The following is a 19164-nucleotide window of genomic DNA, read 5'->3' on the forward strand; positions in this document are numbered from 1 at the left end:
TACAACCATGCAGCAGCCGCCCAACAGAGAGGAAGAAAAAGAAGACGAAAAAGTCATCCAAGCAACCAATGCGTGCACCGAGCCACTTGAAGACTAGTTACGAGTGGATGGCCCGATGGCATTTAGAGGGAAGGTTTTTTCTTCTCTCGCACGCAGCGTAATTTTGTTCGGCGCTCAACTTTTGGGCTGAAGTACAATCAATCATAATCTAGCAGCCGATCGGCAGGGGAAGGTCGTGTACGGGCGGTCCGGCAAACATTAGATGCATGCGATAGGGAACAATAGGATCAAAAGCCGCAACGCGCGCTGCTGGCTCGTCTGCCACCGCGTTGTTTGACTAGGTGTTGAGTTGGCGAACAGTCGAGTTGTGGGCATATTTTTTTGTTGGGCTTCAAAACTAAAATACCAGAAAAATATATACAATCCCGACGTGTGGGGAAATTATTTTGACATTTCGAATCTGGTGCCGAATTTATCTTTCAATTTCTGCCCTACCTCGGTCTCACGCTCCTTAGTTAAGCTTCGGTTTGCCCCCGATCTGAGCGCTCGCGAGAGAGTTTAAGAATGATTTATTTAATGTTTGATTTACGAAACAAAAGCTCCCCAAACGGCCGACGTTGGTGTGGATGTTTTGCGGGTGTTCTCGGGCGGTAGGATTTATTGCTTTTCTCGTCGCTAATCCCGCACAGAACGCTTTCCATCGCTCCGTTCGGAGTGGCAGTCAAACATTATTCATTATGCAGGCCCAAAATCCCGGCAAGCTTTAGGCGTGACTCGTGGGGAGGTTTTGTTTTGTCGCTGCATTTCGAATGAATTTATTTTTACTCTAAAGCCCCCCGGAATGAATGCTCATCAATTCATCAGCTACGGCTCCAAAAAGCAGCCAACCGGAAGGTGTTAAGTTCAAATTTAACCCCTGGCTGCAAGTGGAGAGCAAAACTTCAGCAAAAAAAAAATACCCCTTGCTCCAAGTTTATTATTTGCTGATTTATTCTTCGCCAAAAAGTATGACCCAGCGAGGAAGCCTCCTTGCGAACAACGGGTGGGGGATGATTTTTCGCGTGAAAACCACCGCATCGAAATTCCCCGGAAGTCATCTTTGGGCCCGCGCAGAGAACGCAAACAGCCCACCGATTGGGGCGGATTGTTTGCGAACGAGCCACAACGCGCTCTCTTGACATTTGCGGTGTGTGTGCTGAGAGTGATTTGTCGGAGTCAAGAACGCGAGAAGGTCCGGGAGGGCATCAAAAGGAGGCGGATGACATTTTCGGATGGACTCATCAACGGCACAAGGAATCATCACATGCTCGTCGAAATCCGCACGCGGTGTAACACGGCCGATGGCGGAAATGCCTGTTGCTTGAGGAGGTTATGCCGCGGGATCAGGGTTGCGCCGGTTTTACCAAAAGGAACTGAAAGGGAAATCTAACCTTCGGTCTATTAGCAAGAGAACACCCGATTCGGCGAGCGGCGTTGATACGAGATCCGGGTGGGGATTTTTGCAAGCACGTTTATGTTTGTGCGCGTGTGTGTTTATTTTAATAATATCATAATCGTTATTTGAAAACGATCTTGCCGCCGGGGAAATGTTGACGCGGCGTGCATCACCCGAAATGGGAGCGCATTTGAGTGCGCTTTGAAGGTTGCCGAAGTGATCGCAAATGAGAAAAGCAAATCGAGGCGTAATCTGTACAATGTTTGGAGCTTTTTTGCGAGCGGCGGCTACAGGAAATAAAATACTATATACGTTGGTCTTATTTAGGTCTAACGACTACAGGTATTTGGACACCGTCATGTTATTGCTCGCAATATTTGTTTGAAATGAAATCCGATCTTTTGAAGCCTTGCCAGGTATTAAACCAAACTCTGTAATTTTGCTACCACTAAAGAATTATAACCTCCGGAATGCTATAGCCCGAAAAGAAGATCATAAAAGAAGAAGAAAGCTTTATCACTATTGTTCGACAATCGGGATCGCTTTTTAGTTACGTCGCAGTATTTGGCCGTGTGGAAACGGTCACCCTTGCGTCCTGTTCTCGATACACCGTGCAATATTCGCCCGCATCCCGTAATCAGCTTGTTACGTGTCGGAAATTGGGACATCGGTTTCGTTCGATTGTCAAATTGTCGAAAAGCGCGTAAACCCAGCCTGCCGCTGGTGCAAGCTGTTTGGAGAGATAATTTTCACCTCCGGTGCCGTTTGGCCAACCGCATCTCCCTGGCGGAACAGTGGAAGTGACAAAATGTGGCCCACCCGACGTCGAACTGTGGCTCGTTTCGGTATATATATAAAGTCTAACGGTACAACAGGGCAAGGTGTCACATCCGAACAGGCGTCTTATCGAAGCGGAGCAACAGCAGCAGCAGCATCAGCTAGTAGCAGCGATCGCTAGTCACATTTCTGCAGCGTCCAAGTTGTGAGAAAAAAAAACGAGTCGGTGGCTTATCCCAACGACTGAGCAAGGTCCGGTTCGACATCGACGCACCCATCGCTGCCTAGGGCAGGTGTTAATTTCGGTTGCTAATTGTGCCGTAATCGGTTGGAAAGCGAAACCGAACACGTAATAAGCCTCATCCGTGCTTGGTGATGATGCCTATCCCGGTAAGTTGCATGTTCTTGGCGCCTCAACAGCGTTCTACAAAGGATCATTGTGCTTTCAGCGGAACTCGTTGGTGTCAGTGGTGCTGGTGGGGTTGCTGTTGGTGGTGGGCGGTGAAAGTGAACCGCAGGAAGGATACTTCTATCCTCGTCCTACACCACAGTGCCTGCCGCAGGTGTTCACCGAAACCGTCACGGATTATGCGACCGAAACGCTGAACCACTTCTTTACGGACGTCCAGACGGTGTACCTGACGGACTATGTGACGAGTACCGTCGTGAATCCGGTCCTAATCACCTCTACTGAGTACGCCGTCTCGACGGTGGTGGTTCCACAGCTGGAGTATGTCACCGAAACCAGCACGCTTGTCCTGCAACCTAGCCCAGTTGTGCAATACGTCACCGAAACCGTCGTTTCGACAGTTTTCGCTCAGAGTGACTTCAGTGGAGCCGTGCAGGAGGTCCCAACGAACGCTTATCTCCCACCTGCACCGGTACCAGTGTCGATCCCCAATCCCGTGCTCATTAACAACGGCATCCAGCTGCAGCAACCTCCACCACCACCGTTCATTCCGCCACCGCACGTGTCTCTCCCACCGGTGCTTGAGCATCCCGTAACGCATCAGCCCTTCTTGCAGGTCGATGTGGGATCGCAAGGTCATCGAACACTCGGAGAACCGGTTGATGTTGCCAACGGTGGGTTTGGAGGGGTTTATGCGCTACCGAACGTTGGATCAGCGCATGCGTCGTTCGTCGACCACGAGGGCTATCGTTATAAGCGCAAACTGAACGAACAGACGACGAAACCGGCAGCGGTGTCTACGACAGCAGCGCCAAAGTCCACTTAGATCGGTGGTGTATTGTCGGTTGCCTACTGTTAGGCGTTTAGTGTGCTAGGAAAATTGAACTTACCTCACGTGCCTTTATAGCTAATTTTGTACAGACGTTGTTGAACGGTTTCGAATAAAATACTCACAGTTTAACACTTATTGTTTTTTTTTCTACGCTTGAGCATGATTTTTTTTGCGTAATCCGGTGGTATTCGAGTATTGTAATCATGTGAAAAACGAACGCTATTTTCAGGATGTTGCCACTAACAGGTGAGACAACCAAAATAAAACCCGTGCCAAGTACTTCTTCGAGAAATCAAAGATTTTATTCGTGAAATCATTAAGAACACCACACGCACACACACATACACACACATGCTAAAGTGAATCACAATCGTTGCTGCTACGGGTGAAAGCGGCCCGGTTGTGACCGGCGAGCCAGTTCTGATAGTCGGCTACGGTCGCATCTTCGCTCGCAGCTCGACAGGACACGCAATAGCCAATTCCGGAGTGAGAGAGAGAGAGAGAGAAATCCTGAGAGAGAGAGAGTGTGGGGACAGACGGGGGGATGCAACAATTCCGACGATCGACAGTTCTTCTCCTCCTTCTCCTCCGGGTAGGGGTTTATATGTACATTATGCTTTTGTTTTGGGGTTTTTTTATGGTTCTAGCGACGTGCCTACAACTAATCACCGGGCTGTGGCTCTTCCGACGCCACACCTAGCAAACGAAGGTATTGAGTATTTGTTTCATCTCGCTTTCTGCTTCTCGTCCACTAATCTCCTGCACATCACACTGGCTGGGATTCACCGCACCATTCTAGGCATTCCAGATCAAGTTGTGACCTGGATCTTCGTCCTGAGGCGGCAGGACCTCGCGGTGTAGTCCTGGAACGCGTGCAAATGCCGGGGACAGTTGGTTGGCGGCCACAGTTTCCTTCACCGGCAGGTACGCGTTGGTCGGCGTGCACGCGATCAGTGTCGTGGTGGACACTTCCGTCTTCGTTTCGGTCTGCGTGCGCGTGATGGTAGTAACACCTGGATCGGGCAGGTACGTGCGAGCTGGTTCGCACACCGACTTAGTAACCGGTGGAAGCGTAACGGTCGAGTAGATGGTCGGCGTTACCGAGAGTTTCGGTGTAACGGTGACGGTCGTCGATGCGGTTTGCGTGATCGTGCGTACCGGTGCCTGAATGGTGGTGGTGCTAGTTGCCTGTGGCGTAACGGTTCGCGTGATGACGTTCGTCGAGGATGCTGTAGTCGTGAGGACACTCGAGGGTGTGAAGGTACGTGTCAGCGTTACCGTCGGGACGCTCTCCGTGACAACGTACGACGGCGTTAAGGTTCTGAGGATACAAAAAAGACGCGTAAGCGGACTCGCATGATCGAGTGTTTTGGGCAACCACAAAAAAGGACTCACCTTGTAACGGTTGCCGTGTCGGCCGTGTGCTGCACCAGGAATGTTGGCGTGACCGTGCGGGTTTGTGTACGGGTCGTGTCCAGCGTAACGACGTAAGTCGATGTCGGTACGACGGTTCGATCCACCGTGACCGAATCCAGGTAGAACAGCCGGGTGGATGTTGGTGTAACGGTTCGGTTGACCGTTACCGACGCAAGGTAGAACACATTAGTCGAGGTAGGCGTTACGGTACGGTTGACCGTCGTCGAAGGTTGGTAGAACACGTTGGTGGATGTCGGTGTGACCGTGCGATTGACAGTGACTTCACCGGCATAGAACACGTTGGTTGAGGTAGGCGTTACGGTGCGGTTGACCGTCGTCGACGCCACGTAGAACACGTTAGTGGACGTTGGCGTAACCGTGCGGTTGACGGTAACCGAGTCGGCGTAGTACAAGTTGGTTGACGTTGGGGTCACCGTGCGGGTGATCGTTGTCGAGGGCATGTACGAGATGAACGTCGAAGTAGGCGTGATCGTGCGGGTGATCGACACACTGCTGGCGGTGATAATGTTGGTCGAGGTAGGCGTTACAGTCCGCGTAGACGTTACGTAGGGTGTCTTACTGATGACGATCGTCGTTGTCGGCGTTACGGTGCGTTCAGTCGTCAGTGGAGGTCCTCGGGATGTAAGTGTGGTCGTAGTTGGGGGCAGCGTTTTGGTCGTTGTCACTGGCGGTTGCGTTACGGTGACTGTCTTCGTGTCTGGAGGCAGTGTGGTAGTCGTATCCGGTGGCAGATAGGTGTTAGTCGTACCACAGAATGGAGTCGCTGTCGTCAGCGTGGTAGTAACGGTCGTTGGGATCGTCTCAGTAACGGTGGCCGTTTCCGTTTGGACGCTGGTTTCCGTGCGGATTTCGGTCATCGTTTGTACGATCGCCTGTGCCTGACCGTCCTCCCACGGACACTTCGGGGGTTCGTAGTTGTAGCCGCAAACATCCGGACCACCGACACACTCGTTAGTCGGCTCGGGGAACTCCTCGACAGGTTTTTTCAGTTCGTACCCACGGAATTGTTCCTGCTGCTTGCTCGGAGCCGCCTTCGTTTCAGGATCAGCCGCAAACGAGCCGATCTCGAAGACGGGTATTTCTGCGTGGCATAGTGCCACCAGGCAAAGTATCGGCAGCAGTTGACGCATCTGCAATGAAAGCAACCAGTAGATTAAAGCTTCATTCGACTAAGGCATTCATCCCCGTTAAGCAAATTCCACCGCGACAAGTAAACCACATTGACATTAATGACGAACCGCTCAAAACCGTGTCCGAAAAGTGATGGTAAAAACCGCAATATATGCACACCTCATAAATATCCACTCGATGAAGGTAACACGGAGGCGTGTTGACGCATAATATTTATCTAACCCCCGGTATCCTCATCCATCTCCTCCTTACCATCCACCCACTGATCGACCTTAAATCAGCGGGGCTGTTTTGCTTCCCGAGGCGCAACGGTGCGCTAATGAAATGCATGCGCGTTAGGCTCGCTAAAAGGTTAAATCTGTTTGCCTGCTACCGGCCTCGGCTTTCGTCGAACGAAACGGTTAATTTATCTATCAATTAGACCCGCGTAAGGATCCCTCCCAAGTGATCGATATGACCCCAGACGGCTTGAATGAATCGTCGAACGTCAGTGACCCCTTTCGGTACGCAAGTTCCAAATTCAGACAACAACGACACCAACAATGCACAATGAAATATTAGCCTTCTCCATGGACGGACATCGTCATTCACCATCTTGAATGATGTAGCGCGCACGGTAGCGATTAAAACCCCCTCTATCGCACGGTAATCTATGCAAACAAGATCAATGGGCACACGCGTCGTTGCGTCACGAGATTGACCATCGAGCGAGAAGTGTTTGCTCGGCTGCATCATCATGCAACCACGTTCGCTCGCACCCACCAATCCTTTCGCAGCTCAGATTGATTTGTTTAAGCTCAACCATGTTCTTGTCCGGTTGCGTTCTCCGGTTACAAAGTGTTACCGCTCGCGGGTGTCGCACTGTTTGCGATCGTGTGCGCATCCGACCGGAGCGTGAGTGAGTAATGCAACTGCAGCGCTGCATCTCACCGGTGCATCTCAGTTACACCATCAATGTCAGTCGACGGTAAGGCATCTGTGGACTGGCGTCGGGTCCGGTGACGGATCTACGCATGCAAATGTGCGCCTTCCACCGCAGGAGTCTCCGTTTCCCTGGAGCCGACTAATTTCAATGGACAAATGGGCAATGAATGTGAAATAAGGGAACCCCTAGGGGGTGTAAGTAAATCTCGCGATCCAAGCGCATCGCTTTCACGCCTCGTTGCTTGGCTGCGGGAGTAAGCTTACTCGGTCGGTGAAGAGTGAACATGACAGCAGGAATCCCAGTGAGGTAGGATTGCGCCGAGAGTGACTTATCCGGTTTTTGTGCTAGGTTTTCCTTGGACGGGTTTGGTCAAGAACAGGCGGGGCTTCGGGTGCGATCGGTGCGGTTTGATTAAGCACCGGCGCAACCTTGCCGACATCCTTTTCATTGCCGGCGGTTCTGGAGGAAGATGAACGAGTCGGACATCACGGTGGTCACGGGGTGGTGTGCTAATGACGGCTGAGGTTGCAGTAATGGGTGGTGTAATTACATTACTTGTTTGAAAGTAATAATCTATCGCTAAATATGGTTGCGAGTTGTTTCGTTGGTTTTAGAAATTAATTACAAATTAAAATACTAATAGAGGTTGGCGCTGGGGTTATAAATTCCTTCGTCAGTAGAAATATATTCAGAAGGAGATCATGAGCTCATATTAAGGCTTATAAAACACAGAGATCTTAATTACGGCTTATCTTTGCAAATCAAGTAACCTGTGTTAATGAATAAGATGGCTGTCTCTAATGTTTGAAATCTTCTCCGGTGGTATCTCAATTAAGCAGTGATCATTTGATGGACAACAAAACTGCTTGATGAAACATTTAAACGATACAACCTCCCCCTGCAGAGCTGTATATAACTCACTCCCACGGGAAGGTAATTAGTCGATCCTTACGGCTTCCATGTTTTATACATTCTAGGAAGGATGCCGCTTGTGGCAGTATAACCTCAAAGTCTGGAAAATTAGGCTCAAAAGAAGCGTGCGATCATTTTTCCGATGTTATCGCGGCACATCCGGGACCCAAGGATGGGAGCAAAAACGGGCGGTGCCTAAAACTTAATGGCTTCCCTTGCCGCACAGCAACGAGTCCGTTGAACCGAACCTGTTTTCGGACCGCGTTAGAAGACGCCAAAGTCAAGGTAAATCCTTGTGTGCAAGATGACCCACCTGTGGTCCGCTCGTGTAGGTCTCCCTTCTCTTCTACCGGTTCGGCATCAAAAATTTAAAAATACAAACAAACAAAAAAGCAATAATCAAGCAGACGATGGAGCATGTGTCAACCGGTTTCCAATTCGTACCGGTCGCGTCGCTGTGTCTCTCTCCCATTTGTTGTACGACTATCATTTTCTTGTATCTCTCTATCCTTTTCAAACGGTGTGGAATCGTTTCTACAAAAACTTATTTTCATCCGCACACGTTTTCTAAATGCGGAGAATCGCTGCACGATTCGCGGGCGTTGATGACAAAATTTGCATTTTATTGTCACAAAAATAGCCATTCGGGCTTTTTTTTCGCGAAACAGATAAACGATACAGGCTCGCAAATAGCGAGGCATAGGAATAAAATAAAATGAAGCGAGGAAAAACATTCAAAATGAGAAACGCTTAGCAGGCGCACGCGGAGAGGCTTAGAGCATTCGGCAAATATGAACCTTGGGAACAAAAATTCACCCAATCACTATCAACGCGACATTTGAGCCCGAACGGATATGCGATTGGTGCATTGGATCGGATGGCATTAGCATTGAACTTGATCGAATGCCATGCACCGCATGGGAAAGCTATGTTACGGCAATGATGTCCCCACCCATCCGGTGACCATGATGGAACCGAATAAGGGTTCGTAGCTGTGCGGTGCGTTGAAGTCTCCCGTTTGTGGACACATGCAATGCAACGGATGGTGTTGCCGTTCACACACTCTAGGTAGCCTGAATCATATATACATTTATATTAATAGCCCAAAAGGATCGCCTGTTCGGCCGAGGTCGTGAAACGAGATGAGATCATAGGGTGAATCGGAATGTTGCAACAAGCTGACATTTGAGCTACTTCTGTTTGTACAACGGAATGCAAGCAGAACGTTGCGTAATCAGCGCATTCTTCTGCTTCTTCAAAACGCGTGTATGTCATGGGAAAACGCATACAAACATTTCCACAAACAAAAAACTGGTTATAGCAAGCATCACTGGCTACGCAATTCCGCCTGACAGGTGGACAAGTGTACGAGTGGCTGCAAATGATTGTCTCCTGTGACGGTTAAAGTAATTAATGCACATTAATCACCCTTGCAATTTTGCTGAAGATGGTGCAGAGCGTATAAAAAAAAGACAACCTGTATGATCGCATTGCCATATGCATACGCGATCGATCGGATCGGGCGTTGTTGCGACAGGAATGCAATAAATGGTACATTGCAATTTACCGATCACCAGTTGTGATTACATTGATAGGTGTAGATAGTATCGGCCTTTACGATACATGCGGGTCGCAGGTCAGGCGATGGCTTAAAGCGACTAAAATGGGAACTACAGCAAGGTTCCGCTGGGGGCACGCTTTCGCAACAGGTTTTGTCTTTTGGGAGGCATTCAAGGAAGCTCGAAAAAGCTCGCTTGATGGGACGTTGTTATGTCACGATGGGGTTTTGGAATTACGGGGAAGTTTGCGGTGTGTTTGTGTCAACTTTGACCCAAAGTAGCGTGAAGCCAAAGTCCACTGAAGCGTGTCGATAAACATACACGCATGATGCGTCCTTCGATCGGTCGTTTCCTGCTGTTGGTTTGTATGCTTGGAATGATCTTCTAATGCTCACTGGCTGCCGTGGGTTATGTTGTGGGTTTGTCAACATCAGCAATCAACCTTGTGTGGAGTAGTTTGTGTTTTAATTTACCATGAAGAAAAAAAAACCAAACCTGCCAGGGGAATTCCGTAGAATGAGGTGCCTCTTCTAGACGCTTCGTTTGCTTATGGGCCCCCCCTAATGAAGATCTCTTCGGTTCAAGTTAATATCCCACACGAATAGCTTATATAGCGTCGTTTAAAATAAATGATTTAAGCTGCAAACTGGATCCACAAGTTTTGCACTTATCAGATGTTTGATATTCACGTTGGCGGTGAAAAATATTCACGAAAATAATCTCATACAGATTACTAATCGACAGCAGCAACAACAAACATCCAACCTGACCGATCATTAAAAGAAGAAGAGTCGAAAACGAGATTCTTCGGTTACGCTTGCATTTTGGCTTCTTTGAAGCTAGCGACAATTAAAATCATGATAAATCATCACCCTCATCGCCAGCGGCTGCTGGCCGTGCCTCATTTTCTATCACACCTATCGGAGAAGTCGTTAGAATCGCGATAAAGTTTCGCGTCCCAGCATCCAACGAAGGGATTTTTTGAGCATTCGCACGCTGGTGTGCGTTATCAAATATTCTCCTATGGTCGCAATAGAAAACCAGGCAAATAATACATTCGAACCAAACGACAGTCAATACGTTATCCCCACGGATGACAGGTTGACATTGAGAGTTGGGTTCGAATCGGTTGAATAAATATGCGCGCCGCTAGGCGGAATCGATGCTCGCAGGTTCATCTCCATCTCAGCAGCAGCAGCGGGTGCGTGAGCCAACAACCACAGCCCCATACGCACCCGCGGACGTTCCGCAGACGACCTTGAAGAAGTCTCACCTGCCTAGAGCAGCCTGCCGGGAAACCTGTTCCGAAGCTCCTGCGCCGAACGATCGATCGATCGGCAGGCGTAGGGTGTTCCGCTGGGCCGTATTTAGCTAATGGTACTGGGCGTGCTTCGTTTGCGATCGGCTCCCAAACCATTCTCGGAAGGAGTACGGTTTGCGATCGCGGTAATTTACGACCGCGCGACGAGGACTTCTGTAGCGTTATTAAATCTTTTTTTTTTGCTCGCTCACATGAAAAGTATACAAACGATCACGCGAATTCTTGTCTACTGACGTTGAGGACACTCGAGAGGAAAAAAAATGTGCAAAATCACTCCTCACTAAGTTGCGAATTTTATTGCGGAAAGATATTTTTGGAGCGTATGATAGCGTCATTTTGCAACATTTGGCAGTGGAAAAACGCTCATTCTTTTAACGAATGATCGGTCATTTCACACGTTGAGAACAAGACTTTGTTTTTCTGATGATGGTTGCAATCTGTGAGTTATGTTTGAATTATTTTTCCATATCAAATTTTTACAGTATCCCAACATAATTTACAGCGTGTCAACAGATACTCAATGACAGTCAGCTTTAATTAGTTTTCATCTTTAATTGATTTTGAAAGGATTATCCTTGGCGGATTTTAATGAGATTCCGCATTTCTTTTTATACTTCACTGTTCATCGAGATAATTCGAGTGGAGTAAAAAAAAGTCAAGCAATTCATCCTGAATTAAAAACAGCAGAAAAACACAGCCTACTGGTGTGAATTGATTGTCTGCGGTTTTTATGGATTTAATTGTACCAGTTTTGTGCAGCTAAAGAACCCTCTTAATTGATTGCATTTCTCCTTCCCCAAAAACTCCACTAATTAGCATTTCAATGATCACCCTCTCCAAAAGCTTCCCAACTTGAAACACTTCGCAGCCAGCCGCAGCCATAAATCAATTCGAACATGACTCGCAGGGATGCAGTACGTAAGCATGTAGCCAATAAATATGACACCGGTGGATGGCCGTTTGCCAAAAAATACACAACCCTCCGTTGCAGCGCTGAAGGTGGTTGTCTATCGGGCGGCCATTAATTCTGCTCAAACATGCAAATTTCCCGGTTCGTTCTTCCGAGGCCGGGACAGCACGCTGGTTTAGACATGCGCTGGCTTCGATTTCCGCGTGGTTGGGACAATTTGGCCTCGAAATTGTGTATCCATCATCGCTAATTGCTCAATTACTGATACCTGTATAGCTCGGCCCACGTCGTCTGCTGGCGAGAGAAAGGCGTGTCGGAAAGCGAAAAACGATCCTTCAACTTAAGAAGAAATTTCACAAACCGTCCCATTTTCAGACGATAAATGTGTACAAATTGTTTTACATCTAACAGTGAGATAGCGCACCTCAGATCGTGCCGCTTGATAAAGGAGTCTTCGCGTAGGCTGCAATCAATTAGGGTGGCTAACGAAAAGCCGAAAAAGAACGGATTTTTATGTTTCACCACGGCTCTCGGTCACGTCGGTGAATAGGGAAGGTATTCATCTTGGTCGCTGAAAAAACAAGCTTTCATTCGTCAACCCTGTGCACCGTTCTCGGTCGCTGTTGGATCGCGGTACGTGACCCTGTTGCGCGAATTTCCCTCGGTCTCGGCTAAAGAGAGGGTAAATAAAAGCAAACTATAACAGAAGCAACAAAACGTGCAACTCGTTGAACTTGGAAACAGGCTTTCTGCTTTCTGCTTGTACCACCAGTTGACGGTGATGATCTTCCCGGATTGCGAAGCGCTCGATCGACACCAGGCGCTTCTTTTGGGCTTGGCTCTTCGAAGCGATCTCTCGTTTTGTAACGCACAGCCTATAATGAGTCTTCTCGTATGGAAGTCGCATGGGGCTTCCCATGAACGTGTGTCGTTAAGGATGATTTGTTAAAAAGTGCGTTATAGTTTATTTATTTGACTTTCTGGGCTACTTTTTCTCCATTTCCACCACGGCCTGTCTTGACCTCGACCGAACCGAACCGTGCTTGTGGTCAGATGACAACGATACCGAGACGCGGTGTGGCTTCAGCACAAGTGAATTAATATGTATGACGCAGGGTTTACGGCTTTTGGGCAGGTTTTGGGCAGCCTGCGACCTTCTTCCCATTGTCCCTACGATCTCTTGAAGTCAATCTTCACCTGAGGGCTGAGAGCATGATTTAAGCAATGAAGCCAATTTAAGCGCTTGGTACGCCACAGGTACCGGTCGTTCTCTGTATGGTAATGTGAGAAAGACCAGCTAAAGGCCTCGACCATCAGTGCTGAGCAGCGATGACTGCCGGACCACACGGGTGTCTCGTGGGTTTTCCGTTTGGCGGAGTCTTTTTGGTGACCTGCGAAACAGTGAGGCAACGATCGGTCATCAGCGTGGATGGCGGAATTGCATTATTTGCATGATTTTTAGCTTCAATTTGACAAATAGCTTGTTTAATGTTGTTCAGCATTTGGATGCTGATTTAAAGTTTCGTACCAAAAGGTGAGGTTCGTAAAAGTGGTGCTATATTTCACTGTAAATAGGTTCTCCATAATCATTCGAAAAAGCCATCTTTATCAAAACCCAATTGAGACCGATCCACTATGCTTGAGAATCGAGCACAAGGCCACGAAAACAGACCCAACGTGAAACCTACACAAGCCCAACCGAAATATGATGGCCAATAAATATCGATACATCTGTATCGTAATTTCGTTTCAACAAGTCCAAGTCCGTCCACCGGCTTAGACTGGCTAGCCGATGATCAATAAAAGAAAATCTGCTTACTTATTCCAAAAAAAACCCTGCCTGATGGAGTCTCTCGAGCTGAGAACCATAAACGATAAATGTTGCGGTGGAGCGCGATACGAAAGAAGTTCACGCCCGTGGTCGATAAGCCTCCGATTAGAGTTTCGCTAATGCCGCCCAGTGTGTCCTCCACGAGAAGGCTACGGAGGCATTAAATTAGCAAAATTAGCATCCTGAACCGGAGCACGACAGCGCGGTTGAATGCGCTTGGTTTGCCGGAAAACCTGTCACTTATCAGGTGGATCAGACGTCGCGAAACGTGACGTATTGGTATGTCAAGCATTTCGATCGGAGCTCTGGTCCGATCGTGGATCGTGGAGAAATAGAGCCGTTGATGCTATGATATGTTTTAAAGTAGCAAACAAACATATGGAATGTGCTCGTGTGCTTAGTAAGAACTCTGAACGCGTTGATTTTACATGGAATTAAACACAACCACGTTAGCGCGATCTTCTCCATGACACAAAATCCGTAACCTTACGCCTGTCCCTGTGTTGAGCCCCACAACCAGCTTGTCAAGGCGTTGCAAAATGTCGTGTACCAGGACCAGGTGCCTTTCACGTGCATTTCACAGACCCACCACCGCCACCGTCAGCACCAGCAGTTGCATTCGAGTACTTGCACTTTGACGCATCAACGCGCCGCACATTAGATGCATGGTTTGCCCTTCGTGCTACCACAACCAGTCGACCGGGAGGACCTATCGACCTTCTGCTCGCTCATACTCAATCATTACTGGAAGAGGTTAATTAGCTTTAAGGCGCCTTCCGCCAAGCATAATGCTGCACTGCTGACATTTCACTGCGGTTGAGGATTTTGCATTCTCACTCACCATCGCTAAAACGCAACTGTTTCGTTATCCTTACACCAACTCCACTATCAGGATAATCCGTTTCCGGTGAGTGTCCTGCAACGACAACGCATCAACAGTTGATCACAATGTTCCAGAATGGGGACACGTTCATGAGGCACACACTCGCACTCACACGCTCGCACACGCAGCAGCACACGTGCAAAAATTCACTGTCCCAGCCACCACCAACGAGCCGGTTCAAGGAGCCCTTCTTAATACGTCACACGTACCTCACTGGGGGATTGATACACCGGTCACCGAGCAGGAACGGACACACCGGTTGTTGCTGTCCGAAAATTGGGCGGTAAACTGAAATGTTTTCCACCTTTGTGGGATGCTTTTATAGGTGCGCTATAGGTTGGGCTGGTTGGGTTGACCGGTCGTCGCTGTTGCTCACCGATGTCTAGATACTGATGCTGATAGTGGACGCCCGAGACTGGCGAGTGAGATCGGGGCTTCAACGAACGCTTCCCAGCAGGTGGGTGAGCATTATGTTTTTTTTTTGTGTGTGAGGTGTAATTTATTGTTGAAGAAGCATTTGTTTTGTTTTACTCTCAAAAACAACACAATTTCTGCACTGATTGTAAAATATCACTCGTTTTTTTTCAGAAATGGTAAAGTGGTAGAAATTTTAAAGATTTAGAACATTTAGTATCTAGAAGTAAATCATTTGTTGGTCCAACATTCAATACGGATACAATGTGTATGCAATATGAAGTTAGTTCAGTTGTATTTTTATGTTTAAATTATTTCAATCAAAAATTTCTTATATATATATATATAGGAATAGTTTACCAAATCCAGATTTAACAAAATGTTGTAAATGTTAAGATAATCAACTGATGAAATAATATCTCTGTAAAACTGTACGCTTCTCGTCTACTGCCAATTCGGCCCCGAGCTCTCCTATTCGCAGGAGCTTCTCCACCAAACGGGTGGAGAGACGAGCCACCTTGACGATCTTGAGAAAAAGAATCCCATCTCACTTCCCCACGATCGGACGCTTGACCCTCCCGATTGGCACGCACCCTTTGCGTCCTTCACCGTGCTCCTTTACCAACCCTAATGCGAAGAAACCCCACGGCCTGGGGCGATCGTTGGCGCTCATTACAGCACCGTCTCACACGCTAATTTCTCTCTTACTCTCTGGTGCGAGTAAGCACAGACTCTTTCTCCATTTTGTGCACGGAATTGCAATTGCCACTCGGGTGCAAGTAAAGCTCTGTGACGGATGCATCCGCTAGAGGATGATGCTCGCGAACGGCATCAAGCACATGCTCGCTTGAATGAATAAAAACTGTCCTCATAATGTCCGATCGTATGGGCCTTTCCCGTTCTCCCACGTGGTTTGCTGCCGTCTGCGTGACACTGAGTCATCCTCGTGCTCGATGTCTAACCTACGGACGAAAACCGAGCCATTTTGGCGGTCTCGATGCGAGTGATAGATAGCGATAGGGTTGGGCTGTGCCCGGACAGTATGTTTATGGTAATCGTTCGCATAGAAAGGAAGAAATATTTTAATACGCTTCAGGGTTAAACCAGTTTGAATATCAAGGAGACGATTCCGGGCGGTCCCATTCACTGCGAGCGTGACGATTTCCTTGCGCGATAGGAGGACGACCGCGATTCGGCGAATAGTGCGGAATACATTTATTGCGATGCCTGGCATGTAGCATGTTTTTGAGGAGAAATTTTTCAGAACGATCGCATAGAAATGGCACTAGTTAACGTTTTTTTTTCTTCGTGTGCGCTTTCTTTCATCGTTCGAGTAGCCCCAATTAAAGGAGGAACTTTCTTTTAAAACTGCATACAAAAAATGGCTTAGCAAATGAATAAAATTGAAATATTTTTGATTAAATCATGATAAGGAAGAGCACTAAAATGTTTTAATATTGCTTTTTGTTTGCATGCTATCATCACTCCGTCCCGAACGGAGATGCTTTTTTTTTCGTTGCGATCGTCTTTCCTGCCACCCGATGACGGTGGATGATCTTTGCCTGCGAGCGTCCTTGTGGCAAATTTACTGTCGGCTAGATCAACTCCACCGAAGCCAGTTTCGTCCAGGCACGAGTGTATCGAAATCACCTGAATCAAATCACACGCCTCAGTTGCTGGGATGCAACCGACACGAGTGAGCTGGGTGAGGAAATTTATGCACAAAACCGACGACGAGCCGGCTACGTTTCCTGCCGAATTTGACTAAATTTAGGTTCACTCGTAAACCTCGACCACGGGTGGATCGACATGTGAAGCGAATCCTGTTCGCCGCTGTGAATGTAGGATACAGCATCCCCCGGTTTCGGTTTCGGACGATTCGATAAAAATAAGCTTCATCACGCACCACGCACCGCGTTCTATTTTTGCCCCAGAACTGGATCAATCTCGACCGGACTCATCTGCTTTGGAGTCGTGAGCGAGTTCTGCCTGTGCCGTCCACTAACGGTACGCCTCGCGGTATGCAAATTCCATCCGATCCGGTGTTTTTTGGTGATGAAACGAGCATAAAGCTCGATAGCTAATGGGTAAATTAAGATTTGTGTTTTACCATCCCGGCGCAGACGAGAGAAGAAAAATGATTCCATCCTCACCCGGGCTAGTGCGGGGCCGATAATTTCTAGCCTACAGTTTTATTGATCATTAATAAGGATTTTTTTTCTTCGCACTGCACGATGGATTTCGTACGCTGCAATCGAAATACACGTACACCAGGCGCTAGAGCGTGGAAAAGGTCAGCGTTGACGGTCCACGTCGGAAGAACGAAGCTTCGTCGGTTCCTGCCGATATATCATCGTTAGTGATAAAGAACAAACGATTTAGCGGCGGGAGATTTCAGCCAGCATTTGCGGCACGACAGAACGGCTCGTTGTCCATGAAGCAAGTGCATCTTCTTTTGTACGAAAACGTGCCTTTCTAGCAACCAAAAAAACAAGAGGAACCGGCATGCTGGTTTTTGTTTTAGAGCCGTTACAAAGCCGACCCTAGCCGTGCGAACGTGTGCGATGACATTGATGATCCTTATGGGAAGGTGACTGCCAAAGCAGGCGGAGAATGTTTGACGCCCCGTGAGCTTGTGCTCATTATGGCAGAAGCTCCAGTGGCGAAGCAGCTACGATCACCGTACTATCGCCCATCGGTAAAACGTTTCCACTATCGCCACGTTGACATCACCAACTACCCATCTAATCCACATCCCCAGCTACGTCCTCGCTCCCGGTGGCGAGAGGTGATAATTTTATGCGAAAATGTTTGATTATTTGCCCCGCTGGTGATGCTATTTGACAGCCCGGTTACGGTAGAGGTGACGCGAGAAGCGATCGCCGGTGGTTGGGTTTCGTTTTTTGGGGTGTTTCTTTTTTTTTTGGATGTCCGTTGTCCCTGCACGGACCGCATGCATGAACTTGAACACAAGAAAACCGATGAACTGCACCCTGGGCTACGCTAACCAGGGGATCGTGAAGATGATCACGAAGGCCGTTCCGACTTGTTGAGCGTTCAATGGCCGGGTGCTAAGCAATTCGTTCTCGATGTTTTTGGGTACTCCTCGTTGATAACAGCTCTGCACATTCCCGTTCACTTTGGGCCTAGTGGCTACATCCTTTATATTTTCAAGCCTCTTCGACTTTGGCAAACAGTTCTACAGGGCTGCTCTATCGCTTGGTGAAAACATTGACACAAAGTTGTATTGAAAAATCGTAAAATTTTTATTTTTAACAGATTAGTACATTTATCCGGTGCACATGCGACTAAAATAATATGTATTTAAACATCGAACAAACATAGAGTATTTATCAAATTCAGTATGCGCTTTTGTATAAAAACTAGCAACGAAACTGTGCAAAACCTACTTGGCAATGTTTTGTGATGTCCCTTCTAAACTTGTCTGGAAAACGTTCAAACACGTTCCGGTACAAACCCTCCTAAAGTAAATTGTTTACACATCCTGGAGGTCTGGTGGTCCTGGTTGAAATGATCGTGCTCGTGCTGGTCGTCGTTGTGGTTATTGTAGTAAAGAAGGAAGATGTGGAAAATGCCGTGGATGTAATCGTGGTCGTCGTTGACACCAGTGGAGGAGTCGAGGTGACCGTGCTGGTAAGCGTGCTACTGGAGGTGACTACGGACGGCGTAACGGTCGATACCGTGGAAGTTACCGTCGTCGAGGAAGTTTGTGTCACGCTTACCGTAGGCACGGTTGCAAAGGTACATGCACAAGCCGTGCTGGTGACAGAAACCATGGAGGTGACCGAAACCGTCTGCGTGGCAGTGGGTTGTATCAATGTTTGCGTGCATGTTGCGAGAAATCCTTGTGTACAACTGTGCAGTGAGTGCGTGTGGAGATTGTGCAGATGGGTGCCATTACCCAAGCGGATGTCCTGAACGAACAACGCCGTCACGATGAGCAGTACCTGTGGGAAGCAAGACACGACGGAAGTCCATGATCACGAATGGGCGCCCTTTGCAAGGATGCTTACAAAAACTCACTTTTCTCAGCATGACGGATGTTTCGTGCGAATCGCACCGGACCAACTGAGCTGATGTGGCGGATTTGAAGCACGCGGAATGACTAACGGACGCAGCGGTTGCTGCCCGAAAACTGGATCTTCAAAATTGGACTCATCAGCGAGGAAATGCAGGTCCTAAAAATGGCCGATCGTTGAAAGCGTTTTTTTTGTCTGACTTTGGGACCTCTCGATGGGTTCTCGAGGCATTCTCGTGGCTCTATCCACCTAAAGATGGATGTTGCGTTTTGCGAATAACACGTCCTTTGGGGTTGATTCGAATTCGTGCGGTAAACGAATGGGCTTACGAGATTCATGGTTCAGAAA

The 19164-nt window shown here is 48.0% G+C and overlaps 2 protein-coding genes across 2 annotated transcripts; one reads left to right on the forward strand and one right to left on the reverse strand.

Moving 5' to 3' along the window:
• Positions 1–2590: 2590 nt before the first annotated feature.
• On the forward strand, positions 2591–3501 carry LOC128724822 (uncharacterized). The gene is made up of 2 exons (XM_053818543.1): positions 2591–2602; positions 2662–3501. The coding sequence occupies exons 1-2, from the start codon at positions 2591–2593 to the stop codon at positions 3445–3447; spliced, it is 798 nt and encodes a 265-aa protein (XP_053674518.1). The 3' UTR covers positions 3448–3501.
• A 264-nt stretch (positions 3502–3765) lies between these two features.
• LOC128724823 (mucin-2-like) lies at positions 3766–18832 on the reverse strand. Its single transcript, XM_053818545.1, has 4 exons — positions 18821–18832; positions 18520–18744; positions 4849–6020; positions 3766–4774 (listed from the first exon to the last, which is right to left on the reverse strand). The coding sequence occupies exons 1-4, from the start codon at positions 18830–18832 to the stop codon at positions 4249–4251; spliced, it is 1935 nt and encodes a 644-aa protein (XP_053674520.1). The 3' UTR covers positions 3766–4248.
• Positions 18833–19164: the final 332 nt, after the last annotated feature.

The sequence above is a fragment of the Anopheles nili genome, chromosome 3 (assembly GCF_943737925.1).
Source record: "Anopheles nili chromosome 3, idAnoNiliSN_F5_01, whole genome shotgun sequence".
Taxonomy (NCBI): domain Eukaryota; kingdom Metazoa; phylum Arthropoda; class Insecta; order Diptera; family Culicidae; genus Anopheles; species Anopheles nili.